Source organism: Micromesistius poutassou, assembly GCF_964030765.1.
Source record: "Micromesistius poutassou genome assembly, chromosome: 4".
Classification (NCBI taxonomy): Eukaryota; Metazoa; Chordata; class Actinopteri; order Gadiformes; family Gadidae; genus Micromesistius; species Micromesistius poutassou.
This window is the reverse complement of record NC_140274.1, coordinates 18,660,452-18,685,287: the sequence shown is the minus strand read 5'-3', so window position 1 is coordinate 18,685,287 and position 24,836 is coordinate 18,660,452. Positions and strand designations below refer to the sequence as shown.

The 24,836-nt window shown below is 45.0% G+C and overlaps 1 protein-coding gene across 2 annotated transcripts in view; it reads left to right on the top strand.

Annotated features, from left to right (window-relative positions):
- Positions 1–24,836, top strand: part of gdpd5b (glycerophosphodiester phosphodiesterase domain containing 5b) — a 39,789-nt gene that overhangs the window by 6,026 nt on the left and 8,927 nt on the right. For both annotated transcript variants that reach the window (XR_014633384.1, XM_084466915.1), the window contains exons 2-9: positions 9,772–9,951; positions 16,841–16,944; positions 19,381–19,474; positions 19,707–19,766; positions 20,295–20,393; positions 20,832–20,925; positions 21,777–21,922; positions 23,490–23,572. Coding sequence is in view for 1 of the 2 variants with exons in the window: in XM_084466915.1 (XP_084323041.1) it covers positions 9,835–9,951; positions 16,841–16,944; positions 19,381–19,474; positions 19,707–19,766; positions 20,295–20,393; positions 20,832–20,925; positions 21,777–21,922; positions 23,490–23,572 (797 nt within the window). In the remaining variant the exon portion in view is untranslated. The remainder of the gene's footprint in view (positions 1–9,771; positions 9,952–16,840; positions 16,945–19,380; positions 19,475–19,706; positions 19,767–20,294; positions 20,394–20,831; positions 20,926–21,776; positions 21,923–23,489; positions 23,573–24,836) is intronic.

Below are 24,836 nucleotides of genomic sequence, written 5' to 3'. Positions count from 1 at the left end.
CTCTAAAAACAGTAGTAATCTGCACTCTTTAAATTCTCTTAGTATAGGCCATCAAATAATGTATGAGGCATCATATTTATAAGCCTAATACATGTTAATATAAATGAACCTTCGCATAATTGTTTGGCTCAATGCACTGCTGCTCAGACCTCTCAGACTGTGCCTAGGAGCATCAAACATAACGTCCTTCTGTTTTAAAACCATCAGACTGGGAGCCAATATCTCTCAACCCTGGCCAAGTGCATTACCCACCATCCATTAGCCCGTGACTGGAAGCACTAACTCTGTTCCCTGGGTCATAGACAACTGAGTACTGATTAGACAACTTCACTTGTTCTCCCCCCCCCCCCTCTTTAGCAAGTGCTACCTAAAAAAAAAAAAAAAAAAATCTGATTATGTGAAACTAGAGTATCCACTGCCTTTCAGTATGACTGACTTTGCATTGCAGGCATGTATTTCCTCTGATTAGGCTGTATATGTTGTATCTTTATTTACCTTCCAGAAAAATTAACTTAAAATCAGCATAATAAATAATGATGACAAAATGTATACGGTCATAGCACTATTAGCCACTGCATCATAACTCTCCAACTCTATTTAAGCTTTGTATTCTTAAAGTAGGACATAGACTCCTTCCCAAGACAGAATACTTTCAAAGATTAATGAAGATTGGTTTCAGTGAGCTAAATTTCCCCTGCGCTGTACTCCTCCTCCCTACTTCATTCCTTGTATCTCACCCTCATGGTTTTACAGCTGTCTCAGCAGATCTTTCTTTACCACCCCACACTGTCTGATAGTTTGGGATTCTTTCGCGTTTAGCTTCAACTAGTATACAGTAAGTATAGTGCTTTCTATAATGTTGTGCACAATGGTTCTGTTGCTTAAGCATGTTACTTTTTGTAATGGTCGTATCTAGCGTGACGATGACTACCGTCTCAGTAAATGAATGTCATTACACGTCGTCCCTCATCTGTAGTTTGTAGATCTTTACAGACTGCCGCTCTGTGCTGCAGCCGGTGGTCACAGGGTTTTAGACAGCCGGGCCTCTCGGCAGCAATGTGTTACATCGTTTACATCTCAGTGTCAGAAGCATGGCCTGGCAGCAAGAGAGGGCATTGTTGGGGTGTAAGGCTTCTACTCTGTTTAATGTGACATTAAACATGTTGGTGGGTTTCTGAATCGTGTGGATTATTAGTTTGATTTTAGATACTTTTTTGGGGGTTAGGTTTTCCAGTTGCTATGTTATTTCTAGCGGTTTTATTGCTTGGAGGTTTATTGTGAACTATTATTCATTATGTGTGTCATGAACAGCTTTTTGATATATTGTTTTTGAACATATTGAAAATACAAGTGGTGTTTAGAATAATAATTCTCACCAATTTCAAGGGAGAATTGGTTCGGAAAACAATTTGAGCCAGCATATGGAGCAATTCACTCAATTCGTTGTTTTCTTATGTCTAGACTTTCCACAGCTTGAATATCGGCACAATCAAACAATCACTGTTGATTCTCTCAAAGATAGCCACACACATGTTGCATGTAGACTTCACACAGTTCCAGGGAAAGCAACCTGACTTTGCTACATACACTGTATGTAAAAATAACACATCTCTTTGACATTCACTAGGCTGTTGCCTAGCCTACCATGGGCATTATTCACCCAGCAAGCGTCTAGAACCAATATGGAACCAAGATGGCCCCCAGGTGATCAAGGCCTGTAGCATTGAGGAGCTGCACTCTAAAGCCCCTGTCACATATGCAGCTTATCTTACAAATGTTCTGGAACATTTCGTGCATGGGGTCCTGTTTGAATCGGGGCAGGGATCGAAATCGTGGTAAATCTATACAATTATCCTAGTCGAACACTTCCTGGACGACTAGGATGTTTAACATTGCCACGAGAGGCACATTAAGGGTCACCTTCGTCTGAGCTGAGGCGCTTTCACGTGGAGTGAGCGAACCAATCAAAAGACTCAGCTGATGACTTATTTGAATCTGCGACTGTTAATCTTAACGTGAGAATGCTTTTCGGGTGATTCTCTAAAAATACAGCTTATTTTGTTGGCAAACCAGCTCCTTTTTAAATAAAAACTCCTAAAAAAAACTCCTAAATAAAAATCTCCTTCTGAAATAAGGGAGCCCCTCTCATTCAGAGGCTGGGCCTGGCCACAGCTCCTCCTTCTGTCAAGTTTTACTGTGCCTAGCATCCATAGCAACAGATCAAGTGTGTGTTTATTTGCCCATCTGAAGGCCTCTGGAAGGTTTGCCGAGGCAGGCCGGTTGGACCCGGTCAGCTGTGTGATCATACGGAGCACGTAATCCAAACGGATCTGCAATGAGTCATGAACAACTCAATTATCTGAACCCCACGCCAGTTTTTAACTTTAATTTGTCCAATTAAATCATAATTGTCCTTTAGGTTCAAAGTTAGTCATCACTGTTGTTTTATTTGGGCATTAAATCATCAACTTGACACCCCACTTGAGAATATCACCCTGATGCTATGGATCAGCCAGTTCCTTTTTGTATCTCGGGTTGCTGTCATTTGTGGTTTTGCTCCAAACCAGTCAAGAGCGTACACAACTAAAGGGCTGTGCTTAGCGGTACCACTGGAGTGGCCCTTGAATACTCATAATTTGTTTATGTGACTGATCCATGTTTATACCTGACTGGCTTCTAGTGTTGGTGTGGTCCTTTCTGACATGAGCGTATACAGAAAAACCCTTGGTGAGGGTCTCCAGCAGGCTGGAATGTCTCCCTGGATGGCCTTATTTGGGCGTAATCAACGTCCACTCTGATGGATCCTCTGCAACTTTCTGCGCAGTCGGGGGTTGGCCAAAGTGCGACACTAGGCCTGATTTAATATGGAAATTGCACTAAGTGCACTGTACCATTATGCATTCTCAGCAGCTGAAGGAGGTGATCACTGACAACGCAAACTTAATAAGTCTTTTTTTCTGCTGCAAAATTGTCAAGTTTCGTTCTAGTTGGAAAAACACTCATTTAGATAAGGCTTTATGGAATGCACTTTTTGCTTGGTTTCCGTTAAATTTTGCAACGCTGGACCCAATTCTTCAAACATTATGGGAGATTTATGTATTTAGATATAAATTTCAAGATTGTCCAGGAACAAATGCTAACAGCAGTGTTGGTTTGTGTTGGCATGCCCACCAAAGCCGGTGGGTGTGCATGTTGGAAGCATACATCCGTGGTTAGAAAACAGAACTCATGGGTCACTCATTGCAATGCTACATGCTTAGGGATCGGGTCACACTGTTTTGATTGTTTTAATAACATGTCTGTTCTGGTCTTATCTTGCAACACTCATTAGGGAAATGTGGTTGACGCCTAGAAACTGTCTTCTTTATCTATTCTTTTTATGGTTCTGACTCATTGAATATAATCATGCTACTGTCAGTGACAGTGATTTATAATCAGGAGAAAATTATTGTGTGTGTGTCTTTCTGCAGTACGCAGCCACAGTGTTGTCTTCAGCATATAATAGCCATGTCTTCAGCTAGGGTTGCAGCTAACAAACTATTTCATTCAATTATCCCGCTGATTACTGCATATGACGGCTGCAGATCCACTTGTACACTCAACAAGACAGCGCTCTCAATCAGTAGAATCACTGACTCTCACCAGTCACCACAAGATGCACTTTAGGGATCCAAGGTTGCTTTATTCATAATGTTGTAAAATTATTCAATCATGAACAATACCTGACGTTAATTAGCAGAAAAAACATTTCTACTGATATTTCAAACTTCTGGTTGTATTTTTGTTGCGTTTAATCAAGATGATTGAGTGAAACAGTGCTACACCATCTACTCAATGTCTGATTTAAGCACCTCAATAGGGCTTCTAAACATGCATAGTTTATACATTTGACTGGGATCCTTTTCCTACTTCTTTATTTTTGCTGAATAAGTACAATTTTGAGGAATGAAGTGTAAACGGCAGGTGCACACACACACACGCACACGCACACGCACACACACACAGCGAGAGAAAACGCCTACACAGTATAATCCTGGCCAGTTGGAGCATGTCTTCAGATTCCGGTACAGTTTTCCAGAAACTCTGCAGGTTGCTGCTTACGGTGAGAGTACCAGAAAAGAGGGCAGCACTGTCAGCAGTGTGTGTGTTGGCAAGCAGACCTATTCTGTAATCATGTCCATCATCAGACACTTATCCAACGCTACAATCACAACCGTAACCGCTAAAGGCACTTTTCCCTAATCACACACGAAAAAAAAAAATTGTACTCATTTATCTTATGTTTGATCTTGAGTACAATACGTTCCGAAGAAGTCAAGATGACAAAACTACAAATAACCACAACAACATTGAGTCCAGTCAGCGGTCAGCTAGTGAGGCCCTGAGTCATCAGGTCTGAGTCAGACGGACTCCCCCCGGCGCGTCTCTCAGCTCGCTCACAGCCATCAGCCCGGCGGCGCTAACTCCCTGGGACACCACGTGCCCCACCGTTGCGCTAGCCCCCGCGCCTCAGCGCCAAGTTTTTCCTGTCATCATGTCCAGCCGTGACTTCACAGCATGACGGGAAGAGTGAACTGGTTCCACGTAATGGGGTGAAGGGGGCTAAGGAAAGAGATATATATTATATATGCTTGATATTTGGTGTGCTGCCAACATGCCTTTTGGCTTTTGTAGTTGTGAGATGGCTGGTTTTCTGTTGTTGTGCGTGGTTATTGTTTTCTTTTGGTTTTAGGATTCTGGTGAATCGTTTTCTTTCCAAGTCGTGTTTCTCAGTGTTTTTCTACGTGGCCTTGGTGGTGTTTTTGCAGTCAGCTGCTGTGTGGCCTTTTCCCTCCTCGCCAATCCTGCTGGGGAAACTGCTGAAGCGTTTCCTCCCTGTCTCTTTGATTGGAGGAAATAAGGCAGCAGAAACTGAGATCAGGGTTTGGGTGTTCCATCGTTTTCCTTTCTACTTCTACTTTCTTCTATCAGGGTTCTTTTGCTGCTGTTCCCTGTTTGTCATTTTATGAAGCTAATTTTGACTACAGTGTTTTTTATGACTATACACATACATTACTGATGGTTTAGTAATGTCAGGGCTGTTAAATTACATTGATGATAATATTACACCCTCATTTCCTATCTGGGATGATTAAAGTACATGTTATTTTGATAGATGATCTGGACTGCAGGGAACTGGAGGACTCTATTCTTTGAGACAGCTTGGTCATCTTGGACCACATATATGTAAACATAGTTGGTGTTTATTCTGCTCTGTGTGTGGATTCCTCCAGAGCTTGTGTTTGCGTGAGTGACACAGAGAAACATGACCGTCCTCTTTGGGAACAAACTCTTTGTGGGAACATCAAGGATGAATGCAGATCTGTCAACCCATCACTTCACCAATCACCATACACCAGGTTCCAGTGTCTATTATGCTTTGCCAATGAGAGGGACAGAAATGCCACTGAAGTCCTTGGGTTACTTCCCCAAGACACAAATCCCAATTTCTGTTTAACACAATCCTCAACGTGTTGCATTTAGCTCTGGTTGAGACACCATGACGTGTGATCTCTGTCTTCGGTTTCACGGGCTGGTAATGGTTCCACTATTAACAGGAATAGAAAAGCACACATTTTGGTGATGCTTTTGTCTTCTTGTGGTGCATAGTTCTACCAATATCAACGATCACAAATTGTGGATCTCAGGTGTGAACATTTGTTTTTTCAGCATTGAATCTTGTTTACATATGTTCCACATTGCTGTGGTTAGATGTCGGTTGGCCTGCCGTTTGGATGCAGGTCTAAACACAGTAATTCATCCACAAGTGATGACTTGACGGAGCTGCTGCAAGTGGTAGTTACTTGCCACTGGCAAACACATGCAAATTGCGACCAGGAAGCCGTTGTCAACGGCACTGTTTGTTTTTCTGCTTCACGGAGGCTTTGTGCGACATGCCCTCACAGGTCCTGTCAACAGCTCCTTATGAGCTGCTGTTACGGGAACGCGCTATGTCACATGACCTTTGCTCAGCAGTTATTGGGCAATCCATGATAAACAGAGCCATGCCGAAGTCGATAGAGAAAAATGTACACCGTATTTATGGAGCTGTCATTTGTCTTTATGTTTGCGAAGTTTAGTACTTTTTCCATGGTTAAGTTAATGATGTCCTGTAGAGTTAAATTTATATATGGGTATGCATGTATTGCACATTTATGAATGGCTTTGAGTGGGCAAAGATATTCACCTTGATAAAATATCAGACTTCACACCCAGTTTATACTAGTTAACACTAACTGGTGCTTTTATTCAGACTGGTTTGGTGCTAGTATGCACATGGTTGCCCTACTCCAACCTGTGAAAATATGGGTCTGCTTTCTATAAATACAGTGAGGTTTTGTTTGTTGTGGGAACACTATTCGCACCTCACTCTTAAAAATACAGGAAATGGTACCTCAGCTATATCAAGCCGGAGGACCCAAATAATATGTTTACAAAATGGATATGCTGAGAAGCAAAGCTCAGTCAGTCCAGCTTCTCGTTCTCCCCTGCTCAGTATAAGAAGTCCTATAGCTAGCCACTGGGCTGCATTATGCTGGGTCGCTGAATGGCTGGAGATAACTGCTCAAATTCCATTAGTGTTGTTATTGTACAACTGCCGATTGACTTTGCTTGACGATGGATGGTCTTAAATGCGTAGGGGATTGCTGATATAGCTTTGCAGTCTTTGTCCATAGTTTGTCTGCTTCAGCCTTCAAGCAATGCATATTGATTGTATTCTTTACAGAGAATGAGCAACCACAGAATCCTGCCATTCTGATTACTTTAAATAACTAAGTTGACACTGACAAACCCCCAATGTACAACGCAGATGTATTTATTATTATAAGGATTATCCCAATTGTTCAACCTTATTGTGATCCTATGGTTTTGCAAAGGCATTGTTATAAATAAATGATCTGCCTAGAAAGCTGTTCTTCACAGTGTGGAGCAGCACTTTGCTGCTGCTTGTGTGCTGGTCTGTTGAAAGGTCCCGCTGCTGAGATCTGGATGGCCCCAGGGGGGGCCGGCCCGCCCCTACCCAGAACGGTTTCACTAATAACAGGAAGTCGGTCCACTGCGACCGACGCTAATGAGCAGCTGCCCAGAGCTTTGCTGATTGCATGGGTGATTCGTGTGCGCTTCACATGTGAGACGCATTGAACAAAGACACAGAAAGCTGTGTGTGTGTGTGTGTGTGTGTGTGTGTGTGTGTGTGTGTGTGTGTGTGTGTGTGTGTGTGTGTGTGTGTGTGTGTGTGTGTGTGTGTGTGTGTGTGTGTGTGTGTGTGTGTGTGTGTGTGTGTGTGTGAGAAAGTTATTTTATGTACGCACATTCCACTGTTGATCCTGTTTGCAGGTTCCACCAGGTTTTGATTTTGAGATATTCTCGTTTGATAACGGCCACATGTCCTGACAATCCCAGGGAGAGTCGTGATGTGTGGGATTGCAAACGGCTGTACACAGGCTCCCTGGAGGAGGGAACCCCCACACTCCTGATAACAGCCAGGCAAGCTGTAATGTCATCACTGTGCATTTGTTATTTCATTATGGACAATCACAGAGTCCCCAGGCCCCCCCCCCCCCCCCCCCCCCAACCCACTCCTGTGTCATTTAACTGTGATTGGTTTAAAACAAATGCGGTATGAAGTTACACGCCGACCGCCAGGCCGGCCACCAGTAGGTCATTGAACTTCATGTTCACTGACCCGTTTTCATTTACACTGATGGCATGAGCACTTAATACGCACACAAAGTAGCACTTAATACGCACACAAAGTAGCACTTAATACGCACACAAAGTAGGAAAGGGGTGTCTCCTCGGATGTTGTTCCATAGCACACGATGCAAAGGGGCCTTTCATCTCTCTGGCCTGGACTACAGTGTAGACGGGAGGGGGTGAGTCAGTCGGAGCAGGTAAAGAGTGCAGTATTTACCCCACTGTGGTGGCGTCATCACCCAGCGTGGTTAACTCCCATTTCAAATAAAGATGAAGGCCTTTTTTCAAGGGGGACATAATTAAGCTTTTCATCTTTCTCATTGAGTGTGGCCACCGACAGCAAAACAAGGACCTGCTTGATATGCTGATGTTGGTATTTGTGCTCGGGCACTTTGAATAATTTGGGAGCCAATTTAGCACGGTTATTGTCATTGTTTCTGATTTAATTTGCCTTCTGTGTCCTTGGTTCATGTTGGCCATAAGCTCGCAGCAGGCTGGGTTGTCTTTGGGGACAGGAAGTGTGTATGGAGCGCTTTAATTTGAGCCTTGGCTCGCTATCAAAGGGGAAGGTGCTGTTCCTCCATGTGTTTGCTATCAGGGTGCCAGACCTCAGTGGTTCTCGGCTGGTCTGATTAGGTGCAGAATCAGAACTATTTTGACAGCCCTCTGAGACTGTACCTTTATTAAGGGCTATTTGAATTGAATTGACAGCTCTGTTTGTATCTCTGACCCATAAAACCCAAAATATATCTTCCTTAGATGACTGTGACTGCCCCCCATGCCAATTGACCGTGAATTGTAAAGGGAATGTTCAGATTTTAGTTTATTTTTGCACCCCTTTTCAAATGCATCATCTCACACACATGGATTGTTGCGATATCACTATGCTACCGGCATGAGCCATATACGGATACAATTTTGCATTTAACAGTTGGTTGGTGGGCAATTGATGGGACAATATAAGACAGTGTGACGTTTATTATTGGACCAATGCTTTTATACATTATAACGTCTTTCGTCATGGTTATGCTTTTCAATATTCTGCACTTACACACACAGACACGTATGCATCTGCCAGGCTTATGTAAAACATAGGTGTGTGTGTGTGTGTGTGTGTGTGTGTGTGTGTGTGTGTGTGTGTGTGTGTGTGTGTGTGTGTGTGTGTGTGTGTGTGTGTGTGTGTGTGTGTGTGTGTGTGTGTGTGTGTGGATGACGGCTGGTTGAAGCAGCCTCTCCTGGCCCCAGTCAGTGTGCACATGTAAATCCGCCATCCCCACACACACTCAGGATATCTCCTTAATGGCAGCAAGGATCCTTAAACCAGTTTCAACATCACCACCTTGTGTCCTGGATTTGGGGAAGCCCAGTAAAAACCCCTTAGGTGGCGTGCAGCAGTCTCCTAGGTGGCGTGTGGCATCGTCCTCGCTACAGTGACCTTATAATGAGGCCTTGTGGCTTACACAGCAACTGGGAAGTGCAGGGATGTGGATTATAATTCAGAGCAGAGCGTCCGGCAGGATATACCCTTTGAAAAGCTGTCTGACAGCCAGGATAATCCTTTCCAAATGCAACAGGGCGGTAAACTTGCCCGGGGCTGTAGGGCAGTAGCTGCATACCTTTTTGTAGCCTATCTTGGTATTCCGACACCTTTTGGGATTTGACATCAGTGGCTGCCTCGGTGTAAGTCACAAATATTGAGTGAGAGTGTCCTTGCCAAGGCAGGCAGCGGCAAGCAGCATTCAACAACATAACATTTCAGACAGACAGCAATCAATTTCATTTTGTACAAATAATAATTATGAAAACAGTCACAACAGCAGAGTATCGACAAAATAGACGGTTGATGGTTGTTCGATTCATTCAAAGTGACATTGCAACCAACCAATTTGTATAACGTTGAGATATATATAAACATTAATGGTATGACAGCAGACATTGTCTGATGCTAAAGGGGATAAATCATGATATTGATGTGTTATATGGATGGTTATGGCCTGGCTCCAGTATGATGTCATGATTCCCTCTCTCCATCAGGATCCCGAGCTGCCAGTGGGATGGTAGAGGTCTGGGGGCAGGGCCAGGACTGACAGAAGGAGCATGGTGAAGCACCAACCCCTGCAGGTCTATGAGCGCCAGCTATGTTTGTCATGCCTTACCGGGATCTACGGTTGCCGCTGGAAACGCTACCAACGTTCCCATGACGACACAACCAAGGTAAGCTAAGAGAGTTCATCCGAATAAAGTAGGAAGAACCGTCGATTTTTTTCTCATCTTGAATAATAATAATCTTACGAATAACCTTGAATAATATGATTTAATAATAATATTTTATAGATGAATATAGAATTAGACTGCACTTGCTGCCTCTGAATTTTTACCAATTGCAACTAGCAGCTAGCTTCAATAGCTGATTTAAAAAGCATGATGTGTTATTTCCATGCTTGTGTAACCACACATCTGCGCACCTTTCAGTTAGTGCTGAGGTGACTACAATGGCGCGTGTGCCTATTAAGGAATGGCATGGCAAGGTTTATTTATATAGCCCTTTATCACGGTTACCGTCTCCAAGGGCTTCAATGTTCCACATTCAAATGAGATATAGACTGCTGTCCTCGACACTGGTATGAACAGGGAAACACTTTCCAAAGCCCTCATGGGACAGAGAAGAGCTGATAGGGCACACCTGGAGCATGCCCTCTTCTAGGAGTGCAATATCTTTTGGGTGGCAAGTCGGAAAGTAGATGTCAGGAAATGGCCTACAGGAAAAACAATACAATATTCAATGTAGTGGTGAGAAGCATTTTAAAAAGGTATTTTTTCTTTTTTGATTTTGAAGGCAGGGGCTTATGCACAGTTCTAGGATGCCGGAAAATGTAGGGGGGGAAAAAAAACAGTAAACGTCTTGAATAAATGTGACAAGAACTCAATACTGTGCTCCTGTGCCTCTGTGACTGTTTCACATGGCACACACGTAGTTCTGATATTCACACTCTTGTAAATGGCTGTTGCCTGTAGATACCCTTCAGGGACATCTGTCCCTCAACATTGATTTATAATGAACAATTATTCATCAGTCGGAGGAGGATATCCTTGCAGGCTTATCCTTTAGATGTCCTTGAGCCCATAGAGGTGACCACAGGGGAGTTATTACAGTGCACCCTTGTCTTAATACAGTCTGTCAGCACCACCGCTCCCAAGCCCTCCATATCAAAGTTCTAATTATTTTAATCCTATTTTGAAATGTCTCTCTCTGTTCATAAAAGGCTTTGTTAAGTAATGTTGGCCCTCCGATAACCCATTTGATTTGTTTAAAGCCATATTGACGGGGCTCTGAGGGGTGATGTGAGGAGCAGGGGGTATCGATCCATGGGAAGATATGGGGAATTTACAATACCATACCAGTCCCGGCTCTCCATTGAAACAAATTAATCTGTCACAGAGTAGAATCACATTATTTTTGTAATTATGTAGTGGTTCACATATTGGGCCATCGTCGATGAAGTCCAAAGGTCATGTCTAACTGACAAGTAAAAATGTTAAACATATGGGAACTACATCAACCTGGTCTTCTGTATCCCTAAACAGGAACCTTTTTTTTTTTTTAAGACATTTATTCATATTGTGTAAACATATAAACATATCTAGGCGAACAACACCTCCATTAACGCACACAATGCCTGATTGTGCTCTGTTCCTGTACCTGTGTGTCTGCACAAAAGTCTTTGCGGGGCCCATTGAGAGGCACATAGGATCCTTTATCCCCTGGCCTTTGGCAGGCGAACAGGACACCGCGTCGCTCCGCTTCCTGTTGTGCACGCGGCTGACACGATAGGATGTATAGCAGCACCAAGTCAGCCTTCTCTCTGTCCGCCACAAGACTGCTGTCTCTCCGCGCGTCTGTGCTTCTGTCTGGCTGTGTTGTGTCGGTATGGACCTTGCCTCTGCTGTAAACAGGCAGTTTTGGTCTTCTATTGATTTTTTTTCACTATGTTTAGCCCACGGCAGGCCGGCAAGCATTGATTTTTTACTAAGTTTGGATTGGTGCGTGCCGTTGGTTTTGTTGTTCGTTTGTGGACGATATAGACCGGCTGTCAGCCCTGCCGTGGTGCACTGGTTTATCTGAACTGGCCCTTTGGGTGCTCTGAGAATGCTTGCAATCGATTTTGGTAGAAATGCTGATGAAAGCAAAGCTCCCCATCGTTTGTGGTTCAGCTTCAGTATTCAACACTTAATAATGGCCCAATTAACACTCTGCCTAGTTTAAACAAACTGCCTAGTTTAAAGCTCATTTAGGAGCTCACACTCTTAAGACCAAGATTAACATTCAACATCTCCTCAGGCCTTTGACTGCCATGCCTGGCAGACAGAGGCGTCATGCTATTCCGTGCTATAAGTTCATTCATAAATCTACATCAGTGTTCCCAACACGGCGCTCTACACGACCCGTCCACAAACAGACGTCGACCATCTCACCTAGTGGTGAGAGCTACATCTTTGACTGGTGTTGTGCTGAACCGGCGAGGGACACTCGTCGGCTACTGTACACGTAACCAAACCGGGGGTACATCCGCGAAGCGTGAGAGAGTTGAAACCCAACCCCTTCATAAACCACCGCGGCAGAATAGCAAAGTGTTCTCCATTCATCTGTCCCCTCTGTAGCGAGCCGTCCACGCAGCCTATGAAGAAGACCCAGGCTTTGTCCGCCTGCAGTCTCTCTCTCTCTCTCTCTCTCTCTCTCTCTCTCTCTCTCTCTCTCTCTCTCTCTCTCTCTCTCTCTCTCTCTCTCTCTCTCTCTCTCTCTCTCTCTCTCTCTCTCTCTCTCTCTCTCTCTCTCTCTCCGGGCCAAAGGCCGCTTTGTCAACGGCACAGCCTCACGTCACTCGCTTGCAAGCCGATCCGACCTCTCAGTAATAATTGAAAGTATTTCCATGTAGTCATGTCTTTTACCTTTTATACATCTCCACACAAAGAGGTCTATAATAGAGCAGTGCGCAAGGCTGATCTGCCGTTGTTTTGTGCTTCTTTGGTGTCTCAGTCATTTCATAGACAGAACAGCCGCTGCCATGTTTAATTGTGTCGGCTTTTGTCGAGTTGGAAGGCCTGGGTCCACAAGGCGAGGTGGTTTGAGGAGAAATGATAATGTCGTGATCCGGGAGTCATGTTTCATGATGTTGTCAGTGGTTAGATATTAGGCTTATTAGGCTTGTGTTTGCAAAGTATTTTTTGATAACAAACCTCTTGTATAAAGCTTTCAGTAGTTGTATTATTTATGTTTAACATCGTTTCTGTTTTACACTTGCAAATTACACTGTAAATGATTTACGTTTTAAATCCAACGACATTAGTACTTCACGTTGGGGGCTCGCCTGTTTTTATTCCGGGGATTAGACAATCATAGTCCCTTATCTAGCTGTCGTCATCCAGAGCTAGGGTGCAATGTTCTCCAGTAACTTGTCAGCAACACACGCATATCTTCTTGATTCTTAAATCAAACACATTCCTGTGTTCCAAGAACATTTCCGCAAACACCGCTCAGCAACCCACACAGCGAGAGAATTCAGAATACAAAGGTTACTCCAAGGTTTCGGTCTGAGTTATCCAACGCCTTTATTTTTGAAAGGCCTCCAGAGCCCTGGAGGAAAACATAATCAATGATTGCATGTGTGCATGGTGTTGGAAGGCAATGATTTTCCTTCTTCAAACATATCATTGAGTCACCTGATTAGAATGCAGATATCCTTTTGTATCCCTATAGACATGTATTGTAGAAGGATTTGATAAGGTTGGTACAAACATACACGCTAACCTGCTGAGTGTTAGCCTAGCTCTGACATTTACACTGCAGGGCTTTGTATGAAGGAAAGCAAAAAAGACTATTGCACAATGATTAACTTTCAGACTTGTTATCATGGATACCGAGATATGTGCACAGTGCTGTACTCAACTCACAACAATAACATCACCTTCAGTCTTCAGATGACAGCCATTGGAAATGTAAGCACAAAGTAGAATACAACACGGAGGTAATTATTTATATGTGGGCAAGAAAATTAAAGTGTGTATGTGGCCATACACATTTTATTGGTTAAAACAGACTATTCTAATATACTATTGTCAACTGACAGGTCCTCTCCCATTGTCATCATGACTGGGCGTACAGGACTCCGGTCTCTGCTTCACTTGAATGCCTTGCCAGCAATCTCTTTGAGTATGCTTAAAATGCACACAAAACAGAGCAGTGCATGTCCTCAATTCCACTTCAGATGAGCGTGACTCAAACATACCCTTCCCAACGTACACACGGTACACACAACATAACCGGCCCAACGTACACTCTGTACACAGTACATTCAAATCTGTTTTTATGCCTCTTAAAATACCACTTCTTTAGATCTGAAATGTATACAGGGGGGGTATAGTTAACCATGTTCCACCCATGGATTTAAGCACTTACTCTACTTATGTGAATAAAGGTAGGTAGGTAGGTAGGTAGGTAGGTAGGTAGGTAGGTTGAAATCACTTTACTCATGATAGATTTTGCGGCTTTGCAGAATCACTGCCACAGAAGCAGTGTGAAGGAATCTGTGGGAAAATTCCACAGACTTATCTGAATATGTTCAGGAATGTGATTTGAGACGGAGGTGTCACGCTTTGCTGACCCGATGTTGACCTTTTGTGAGCATTATAACACAGACATGGAAGATGATATGAACTGAAAATGTCAGTGGACATGTTAAAACATGTAACATTGGTCAAGGTAACGGTTATGAATGTGTACTGAGAAACGGCATAGTAAATCCAAACAAACTCGTTATTGGGGTTCACAACTTGCAGATCAAGGCCTGCCTCATTTACTGCAGACAGCGGTTGAGGAATTTTCTAAATTAGGATTCCTTGTATTCTTGGAAGGGAAGTAACTTTGAACTTCTAAAATACATTTTCTTTTAATCCATTAATCCTTGGAGTTTGTTAATTCCTTTCTAATGGATGGAACTTGCTCCAGCCAATCTAAGCATCAGAGGATTAGTCAAATGGCATGTGGGTAATTTATCCAGAGTGCAAAAACGTGACTTATTTAGGTTGTATTTTTGTTGTTTAAAAAGTTCAGTTGTTTATTTATTCACCGTAAAACCTCCAAGTTATAATTCACACCAGAGCTACGCTACCGAAAGCAACTTAATGGGTGTGGAGAGTAAAGATGGGTTGATTATCTATGCAAATGTTTACACATTAGAGAACACTTGTGATGCATCCGTTATGAGTCAGGCCATTCTCGCCAAAAGAGCACTGCAGGATATTAGCATCTGCATGTTGATATGTATATGTATGTGTATGTATATGAAGAGAGATGGGCTCTGTACTTTCCATATACACACATATGTTCCCAGACCAGAAGCATTAATGCCAGATAAATCTTTAAATCAGGGACTGAGAAAAACAACAATGAATTATGTTGATTAATTATATGTGTGTGTGTGTGTGTGTGTGTGTGTGTGTGTGTGTGTGTGTGTGTGTGTGTGTGTGTGTGTGTGTGTGTGTGTGTGTGTGTGTGTGTGTGTGTGTGTGTGTGTGTGTGTGTGTGTGTGTGTCCGGACTTCAGGCAGCAGCACAAGGTCACAGATGGTTCTGCTGATCAAGGAGGGTCTCCGAGGCACAGATATGGCAGGACAGATGCACGGAAACAGACAAACTTTTCTGTGACACAGCCAAGTGATTGTGTCGCTTATGTGTGAAATGCAGGGCTTTTGATGCTGGCCCCACCAGGTTGTTTCTGACACGGCCCGCCTGTTCCATGTATATTTAGTTACCAAAAATAATTTGGGTTGTGACCCAATCAGATCGAATATGCGTTGTTGCATAATCAAATACACCTCAAATCAATTTTCATAGTGATGTCCGGGGTTTAAACCCCTTATTAAACCCTCATATCCGCTCACTTTCAGAGTCGGTGCCCAAAGCTGAGATTATCACCTTGGCACTCTCTGTCAGCATTTCCCCTCTTTACTCAGAATTCAAAATCTGAAAGCATAAATATTTCAGCAACAAACCACTGCTGAATGTGATGTTTTTCCGTGGAATTATGTTTCCACGTCCACATGTCCGTGTGACTGCGCTGAATGCGCTCTCATGACGCTTCCGCCCCAAATGACTTTTCAGCCTCTACCGTGGCTGTCCGTATAAGCTAGCATGCGTGTGTACATTGCACACAGCCCCATCGCGCCTGGCTGCGTCTGCCCTGTGTGGTGATGTATGCGCTGCCCAGGCAGGCGCTGCGGGGCCCTGCTGCGTCAGCACGTGCGTTTCAAGGCAATTTCAATTACAGCGCTGCTGCTGCAACGCCTAACAACCGTGAGCACTTTGCCTTGGACATGCTAACGTAAGCCTCATTATGCGCAGACTAAGTCAGGCACACACACACACACACACACACACACACACACACACACACACACACACACACACACACACACACACCCCTTTTGGGATTTAAAGTGTGTTCTGCCTCGCTATTATTCCAATTTTGCTCTGCAACTCTCCATGGTGTGTGTGAATATTGGGTTTGGAATGCAGCCGTTCACGGATCACATCGTGAGCGCTTGCCCCCTTCAATATCTGGACCATCGGCTTGCTCTATGCGGAAATTCTAGCGGGTCCTGTTCCTTTAATGCTGTACATGCCGGCAGGTGAACAGAGAACGCATTGTGATGAAGGAAGCGATCCACTCCAACAACGTTTTTGATCTCCAATCGTAGAGCACTACATTTCCGCTGACCGTGTGCTTGCTCTCTTCACCCCAAGTCCAGTGATATCCCGCTGAATCCACTGAACCTTAACGGCTGTTAAATGGAGAGCAGATGCCCTCATAGATCACAACGTTGATGTCTGGGCTGGAGGAAATCTGTCTGTTCTCCTTGGTACAATCTAGTGAGAGCCACAGACAGCAGAGTTTGTTCATTTTTTATTTTTGATTAATTGAATGCTTTCGCAGGAAGTAAAGAGAATTCCCATAAATATGACAAGAAAGGCTTGTAAGATAAATGGGCTAGCCTAGCGTTAACAGTAAGTAAACCCTTTCTTAATGACTGATGACTTGTGTTTCCAGTGGGAGCTGCTGTGGTCCCTGATCCTTCTCTTCACCTTCTGCCTGCTGCTGTTCTGGTGCTACTTCTGGCTGGAGGCGCACAACGACTACAATGAGTTCAACTGGTGAGTCCCCCGCCCCCACCGTGGTGGTTTTACTGTTTCACTTGGTGAGAACACTTGGTGAAAACAACAGTCCCTTGATAGGCAAAATGAAGGCGTTTATTTTCTTTTTATCCTTTTTCATAAAACTAAACTTAACAATCTGTTGTACTTGACCGCTAACTTGAGTCCTAACCAGCACCGATTTAGTGAACCACGTCCTGTAGTGTGGTATTTATTAACAGAACGGGTTATAGGAGTGGGTGTTGTTTTTGCTTTGTTACTAGCCACTACTACAAACCCTGTAAATATTAGTATTGCTATAAATCCTATCATTGTTTGTTGTTCATATGGTTCCCTCACCTGTGCTCTCTCTGGCCGTGTCTCTCTGGACCCGTCCTGCCTGCAGGTAGCCATGACACGCCCCCTTCGCTCCCTTGCTCCCCAAGCTCCGGAAACATCCGCATACGATCCGCCCGCCGCTGTAATCCGAGCGGAGACGGGCCACACCCCCCTCCTCTGCAGATTATACACACAATAATTGCATAATGCAGAAGGACTGATGAATGCAGGCCACATTCCTCTTGTGCTCCTCGTCGCCAACGCGTGTCACTCAAACATCCTTCATTCGTGTTTGTTTATGTGTTGGACGAGTAATAACTTGGACTTCACAATGTGGCAGGGACTGTACAAACCTGTACGCACACATTTTAGAGTTGGCTTTGCAGACGGATTTTGGCTACAATCCAATGAGGATAGCGGCCATTGAGACGGCATTAAGGTGCCGTAATTACAGTATGCAAGGGTATTTTCCCTTTTGTGTCCCGACTTTGCACTGTGTGTATGTGGAGACTCTGGGAGCCAAGGTGTGCAATTATGAGGACCTGGGGAACATGAACCATGAAAGAGGCCTTGTATTGCTCCACGGACGTCTGAATAGAGGGTGTCCTCTGTCCCCCAAGGTCGTCAGTTCTCTCTCTCTCTCTCTCTTTCTCTTTCTCTTTCTCTCTCTCTCTCTCTCTCTCTCTTGCTATCTGCTATCCCCATTGCTTTTTCACACTACTCTTGCAACACCGTTTTAATTATTCCTTTCCTTCATTATTGATTTTCAACTTTATTTTCCACTCTGTTCACCCCCCCCCCACCCCCCCCCCACCCCCTAACACGCTGTTTAAATCCGGCTGCTCCAGGCAGACCCCTGCCCCCGGCGCAGTGTGGCTCCCCTGTGACTCTGTGCTGCCACAGGAATCACTGATAAGGCTCTGGATGTAACTGGTGGTGCAATGCCCTCCTGCTCTTAGCTGTCCTGTCTCTCTGGCAGAGACAGCACACACACGCACGCGCACACACACGTACACAAACATGTACGTACACACACACGTACACACACACGTACACGCATACACACACACACACATACACATATGCACACACACACAGTGTTCAAACTCCTGAATATAAAGGCATGCATGCTCAAAGATGCATGGCGTATACACATACACAAAGGTTACAGACTCCCAGCCTTGCCCTTTAGCAGCTGTCAGCCACCCAAACCCTCTCTACACCCAGTGCCACACCTCTTGGCCGTGGAGCAGAGAGGTGCAGGAGCGCAGACCTCTCCCCACCGTGTTTGTGTGCGTGTGCTTATTTGGGCGTACAACATATCAGGGTTTTTAAGAGGGCCAAATGCCAAAGCAAGCAGAAGACTGCAGATGTAGATCTGATCTCTCTCTCTCTCTCTCTCTCTCTCTCTCTCTCTCTCTCCCTCTCTCTCTCTCTCTCTCTCTCTCTCTCTCTCTCTCTCTCTCTCTCTCTCTCTCTCTCTCTCTCTCTCTCTCCCCCCCCCCCCCCCCCCCCCCCTATTAGGCAGCAGCAATGTCATATAATTAACCAAGCATCAATAATTTGCCACCCAGCCGTTAATGCTTACATAATCTCCTCTGCACGGTGTAGCAACCGTCTCCATGGCCCGCCTGCTGGTGCTTTTTGTTGTTGTTGTAATGCTCTAGTGTTAGCATTCATCTGTGTTAGCACCGATACGAAAGCAGATTAAGTTAAATGCATGAACCACTATTGAGGGACTCTAGTGTCCTAGAGGGTCACCCTCAAGGTGTCACTATTATTTAATGAAGCCTCATTTGGTATTTAAACATTTACACTAGTCACGAACGAGCCACCTCTACAGTTGCGTGCAAGCCAACCGGGCAGAAAAGATGGAATCACAGACGATAGGTCGTCCACATGACAATCATTCACCTCAGCACAGTCACACAAACAAACCGCAGACCAAGACGAGAGATTTAACGCTCAGATTAGACACCACTCGACAGCAGCTCAACCCGGGACTGGTCGCGTTGCAGCCGGACCCTCTTGTGTCTGCTTACAGTAACGTTCAGCAGGCTCAGTGACACGTGACCCAGAGCCTCAACGCGACCCCGCGCCTCTGCTTCCTGTCCGCAGGCTGCTGTACAACCAATCGGGGGCCTGGAGGGACAGCACCGTGCCCGTCCTGGCCACCACCGCCGCCGGCTTCACCTATATTGCATTTTTAATGGTCAGTGGCTCATCCAATATTTACCCAGACGGCGGCGCTGCCGGGCCAGACGTCCCGGTATAGTGTGGAGGCCGGGTGTGAACATTCTTCAGCGCCGTGCCAGGGATTGTAACCAGTCCCTCGGCCTGTGATTCCATGATTTAGGGCTTTGGTACGGAGGGGGTCCAGGGGTTTGGTTTGGTTAACCCTGGATGTATTGAGTTTGTTTGTTTGTTGTGTTTTGCTTTTTCAGGTGTTGGCACTTTGTCATGTAGCGGTCGGGCAGCAGTTGAATCTGCACTGGCTCCACAAGGTACTATGAGTCCTGGTTTTGGTGTGTGTGTGTGTGTGTGTGTGTGTGTGTGTGCATCTGTTATTTTTATTATGGTGATCAAAATGATTTCCTGTTATGTTGCTTGTGGGTGGGTGGCTTGCTTTGCATTTGTTGTGAAGTGTGTGTGTGTGTGTGTGTGTGTGCTTGGAAAGGTGTGTTAGGGGTTTGGCAAGTGCAATCAACATGCCTTCCTGTTTTCGTTTGATTGTGTGTTGTAGTGGGGGTGGCGGTTTATCTTCTCATGTCTGTTCCCTTTCTGTGTTGTGAGTGTCTGACTGACCCTTCTTTGATCAGATGATGATGTTGAGGGCAGGCTGGCTGGCTATGGATGAGGGTTTTGTTAAACCTCTGAAGTGGAAACACTGCCTGTGTGTGTGTGTGTGTGTGTGTGTGTGTGTGTGTGTGTGTGTGTGTGTGTGTGTGTGTGTGTGTGTGTGTGTGTGTGTGTGTGTGTGTGTGTGTGTGTATTTGCCAACGACAACACTATATTCCTCTGCTCATGCCCAGATTGCCGTGATTGTTGCACTGCTGACTACCGTCGCCGGGCTGATAGCTGTCAATCAAGTGTGGGGGCAGGAGTGGGACGTGGTCCCCATTTCCCTGCAGGTCGGTAGACTTACTGTCCACACACACACATGCACACACACAGGACCAAAGGCCACTGCTGCTATAATTGTGCCACAAGTAAAGGTTTAAGTATTAATCTGAAACGCATTGGCTTTGGGGCACTGTGTCATTAGGACCAAAGAGCGGTGATAACTAAACCGTTATCACTTAATAGCCCCAGTGTTGCCTCAGCGATAGACGAGATGGTAATTCCATGCCTCTCGTCTCATTTAACGTCTTCTCCCTTCTTCTCCTCTCCTCTCCTTCTCTCTTTGTCTTTATTCATCTTTTATCTTTTATCCTTCCTTCCTTCCCTCATTCCTTCCGCTCGTCCCTCTCTGCTTTCATCTTTCGTTGTTCGTCCCTCCCATCTCCTCATTCTTTCCTTTCCTCCCCCCTTCATACTTCCTTCTCTCCTGCCTTCCTTCCTCCCACCAGGCCACAGGTCCGTTCCTCCACATCGGAGCTCTGGCTGCGGTCACAGCCCTCTCCTGGGTCGTAGCTGGCCAGGTGGCTCGTGCAGAGAAGACAAGTGAGTCTGCCTCTATATCTTTTTTTTCTTTCATTCTTTTCTTTATTTTCTTATTTTCTTTCTCAATCCTAATAGGGTTTTTTTCACGGGTATGCACATTGTCTGAATGTTTAAGTGCTGGTAGCCATAGAGAAAGAGACGTGAGTGAGTGAGTGAGTGAGTGAGTGAGTGAGTGAGTGAGTGAGTGAGTGAGTGAGTGAGTGAGCGACACGTGAGGCAGTGCATATATGTCGGGTAGACTGTATGTGTGTGGGCCAGGACTTTTATGCTCCGGCCTGTAACCTGAGGTGTGCTGAAGCATTCACCTCGGCTCCATAGTTGACCTTGAAAGGAATACCTTGTTTGTGTGAAAACTGTTTTTGACATATGAGACGGGAAAGGTAAAAGTGTATGTCCTTGGCCTCAAAGTCACATGTTGGACATGCTGCATAGCCCCGTTTTAACAGCTCTGCTCATTACTTACATTCAAACATTACTTTACATGGCCACAGGCACACGGCTCCTGGGACGGCAATACAGAGTCGGTAGAAAGACAGTAAACCATCGAGAAAGCTCTTATGAACTGAATGCAGGGCACAGCTATTACCACAAGTGTTGTTATTATGTCAGGCATTTCATGAATTGTGAAGCAATTCATTTTTTTTTATCAATATTGAATCTGTGAGTGTTTTTTTACAAAGCAAAGAATACTGAAGGAAACTGGGCATGTGTGAATGTGATGAAATTGCAAAATCTCTCTATATACCGAAAAAACTAAAGTGATGTGTGGGGGTATTTATAATTGGTCCACTCGCGTCTCTGCATCTGGAGAGCTCCTTTGTGAATATGATAAACGCTCTCTCTCTCCCCAGGGTTCCAGGTGGTGGTCCTGCTGCTGTACCTCGGCGTGTTACTGGGTCTCTACCTGGTCCCCCTCTCCATCACCTCCCCCTGCATCATGGAGCGCAGCGAGCTCAAACCGCGGCCAGACGTCATCGGCCACCAGGGAGCTCCCATGGTAAGTGAGCCGTCAGCAAATCTGAAGGGATTAAAGGGATGAAATGTATACATTGGTGTGTGTGTGTGTGTGTGTGTGTGTGTGTGTGTGTGTGTGTGTGTGTGTGTGTGTGTGTGTGTGTGTGTGTGTGTGTGTGTGTGTGTGTGTGTGTGTGTGTGTGTGTGTGTGTGCTTGGAAAGGTGTGTTAGGGGTTTGGCGTGTGTGTGTGTGTGTGTGTGTGTGTGTGTGTGTGTGTGTGTCCGTCCACTGTATGTGAATGTGGTATCAGTGGGAGACAAAGCCCTAATCCAACTCATGTTGGCAGGGCTCGGTTTCTGAATGGGGTGCCCCAAATCTAAGTATAAATACCTCAGCCCGACGTATTGAGTATAGCAGACGCCCTCCACGTTATCTATTATATCTTTTTTTCAACCACTCCCCCACCCCATTGGTTTTCTTCCTTCCTGCTCATTTTTCACTTCATCTTGGTCTGGCTGAGCTATTCCGGTCCATTAATGACCTTGTGGTCCTGAGGCTGGAAATAACCCGTGAAGCGAAGGGTTAGGGAAGGGGCCAGGCCCAGCCACTCATCACCCTGGCGTGGGGATCCTAGCGGGTGGATAGGCTTTCGTCTGGGACTGCTCCAGTGGACAGAGAGCGAGAGCAAGGGAGGGAGATGGGCGAATTCCCTGCACAGATTGTAGATGCCTCATCCATTAATTCCCTTTTGTCACATCTTCTGTTCCCTCCCTTCAGTTGATGTATTGGCTACGTTGTGATGATTGCAATGAAGAACTTCTAGTGGGTCTGCTAGTTCTGTGATTTGGGTTACAACTACAGGCGATGGTATAATGAGGCCTCATGCTGACATAATAGATGGCCGTTTGTATAGTAGTGTTGTGGCAATTTAAGATTCAGACACACACACACACACACATACGCATACACACACACACACACTACAACATATTACATTTTTTTTCAGCAGTGACTTGATTGATACACACAGGCACAGGAGCTCTGGGAAATCACATGACCGGACTCCATTTTCCAGAAACACTCTGCATTGATTACACCATTGTACTGCAGCCTTCCTCCTACTTAGGCTTTGACCTTAGGTGTCAGCGGCCCTATCAGCCCCACTCACCGGGCTCAGAGGGACGGGCTGGTGGGAACATGGTGGGTTGGGTAGGGGGTTTGTTTATCTTGGTTGGCCATTTTAGACCTTGACTTGGAAGAGTTAAACAGCAATCCGCACCTCCCCTCGCAAATTCCTGTGTATACACTGAGAGCGGGCCACGTACCGCGCTGTGACACATGGATAGTAGGGTATATGTCAACACATGTTCTGCATGTTAAGGGATGATCAAATCAGGTGAACTGCCCCCATCAGAGAGGATGGATGCATCCATAAATCACTGTCATATATGTAAAATACATTTTGAGATTATGTTAATAATGAAAAAAATTCAAAACAATAGCAGGGCCTTGCGTATGCACACACGGATTCAAGGAATCATGACATGTTTTTCAAAGGAATGTGTTTTTTTGACCGTGTTTCCCGGACTTTGTTGTGTACGTTCCCCAGCTCGCTCCGGAGAACACACTGATGTCCTTCCAGCGCGCGTTACAGATGAACGTCACGGGGCTGGAGGCCGACGTGACCATCAGGTACACACACGTGCACACGCAAACACACGCCCACGCACACACGGGATAGGACGTCAGGTGTGTACACACTGACAACGACACATCTGTTCATTTGACCTACTCAATATTTTGTGATTTTTGTGCCTGATTTCCCCTTCATTCTCTGGTCAGCAAAACCTTGATTTGTGGATTGTTTTCTTTTGCCAGAGGATCTATGGTGTGGGGTATTGGAGGGATTGGAATCCGTATGACTTGTTTAATTATTTTTTCCCCCATCACAGTCCTTATTAGGGCTGTGAATAACACCGTAAGCATTGCATTTGTCTGCAGCTCACACACAATAAATCCCTGTGCACTCTGCACTTGATAGAGGCTCGGCATGTCTACCATAACGGGAAATCACAGGTTGAGCTCTGTTCCTCTAACTCCACCAGCCAGGGGAGTTAGGGAGGGGGAGAGGGAGGGAGAGAGAGAGAGAATTGGGAGAAGCGCCTTTGAGTGGTCGGGATGTTTGTTCGGAGAAGGGAGTGGAGATTACCTCATGCTTGACCGTGTGTGTGTGTGTGTGTGTGTGTGTGTGTGTGTGTGTGTGTGTGTGTGTGTGTGTGTGTGTGTGTGCGTGTGCGTGCATGCACTCATCCTTCCATTCATCCCTCATTGAGGAGATGAATGAGTGTGTAATTGAAGAGTGCAGATAGATGACATGTGGCCCTCTGTGTTGTATCAGCATCTGGTGACAAGCCACACAATAGCCAGGCTCTTTTCTGTACAACACTGGACACACAGCACAAAGACACATGCACAGGTGGAAACGAGACATGAGTGTTTGGATGGTTGATGTTTTTCTATGCTTTTCAATGTTTCAACAAGGGGAGGGGAAATTGAAGAGGAAATGAATTTTGATCTTTAAAATATGGACAAAAAGGTATTTGTCTCCGCCGCTCTCATCTGACTTGAGTTCACCTTCAAACCAAATGTTATTTTTCCCCCCCTCTTATTATTGGTCTTGACCTCAAGAGATTTATATTCTTCCATGCCTTGTTGGAACATCAAACCGATTGTCATAGTTCCATGTGTAGCTCTGAGAGATAAGGTAACGAAACAAGATAATGGAATGAAAATTACTTTGATCCACTTCATGAAAATACGTGGCATTTTATTAGCATCCCATAAACTATGTTGAGAATGTCTAACAGTTGAAATGCATTACAACATTTTTGATTTCAATATGGCACTCGTTAGGAAAGACAAAGAAATGACTAGAAAAATAACAAAAGATTATTTA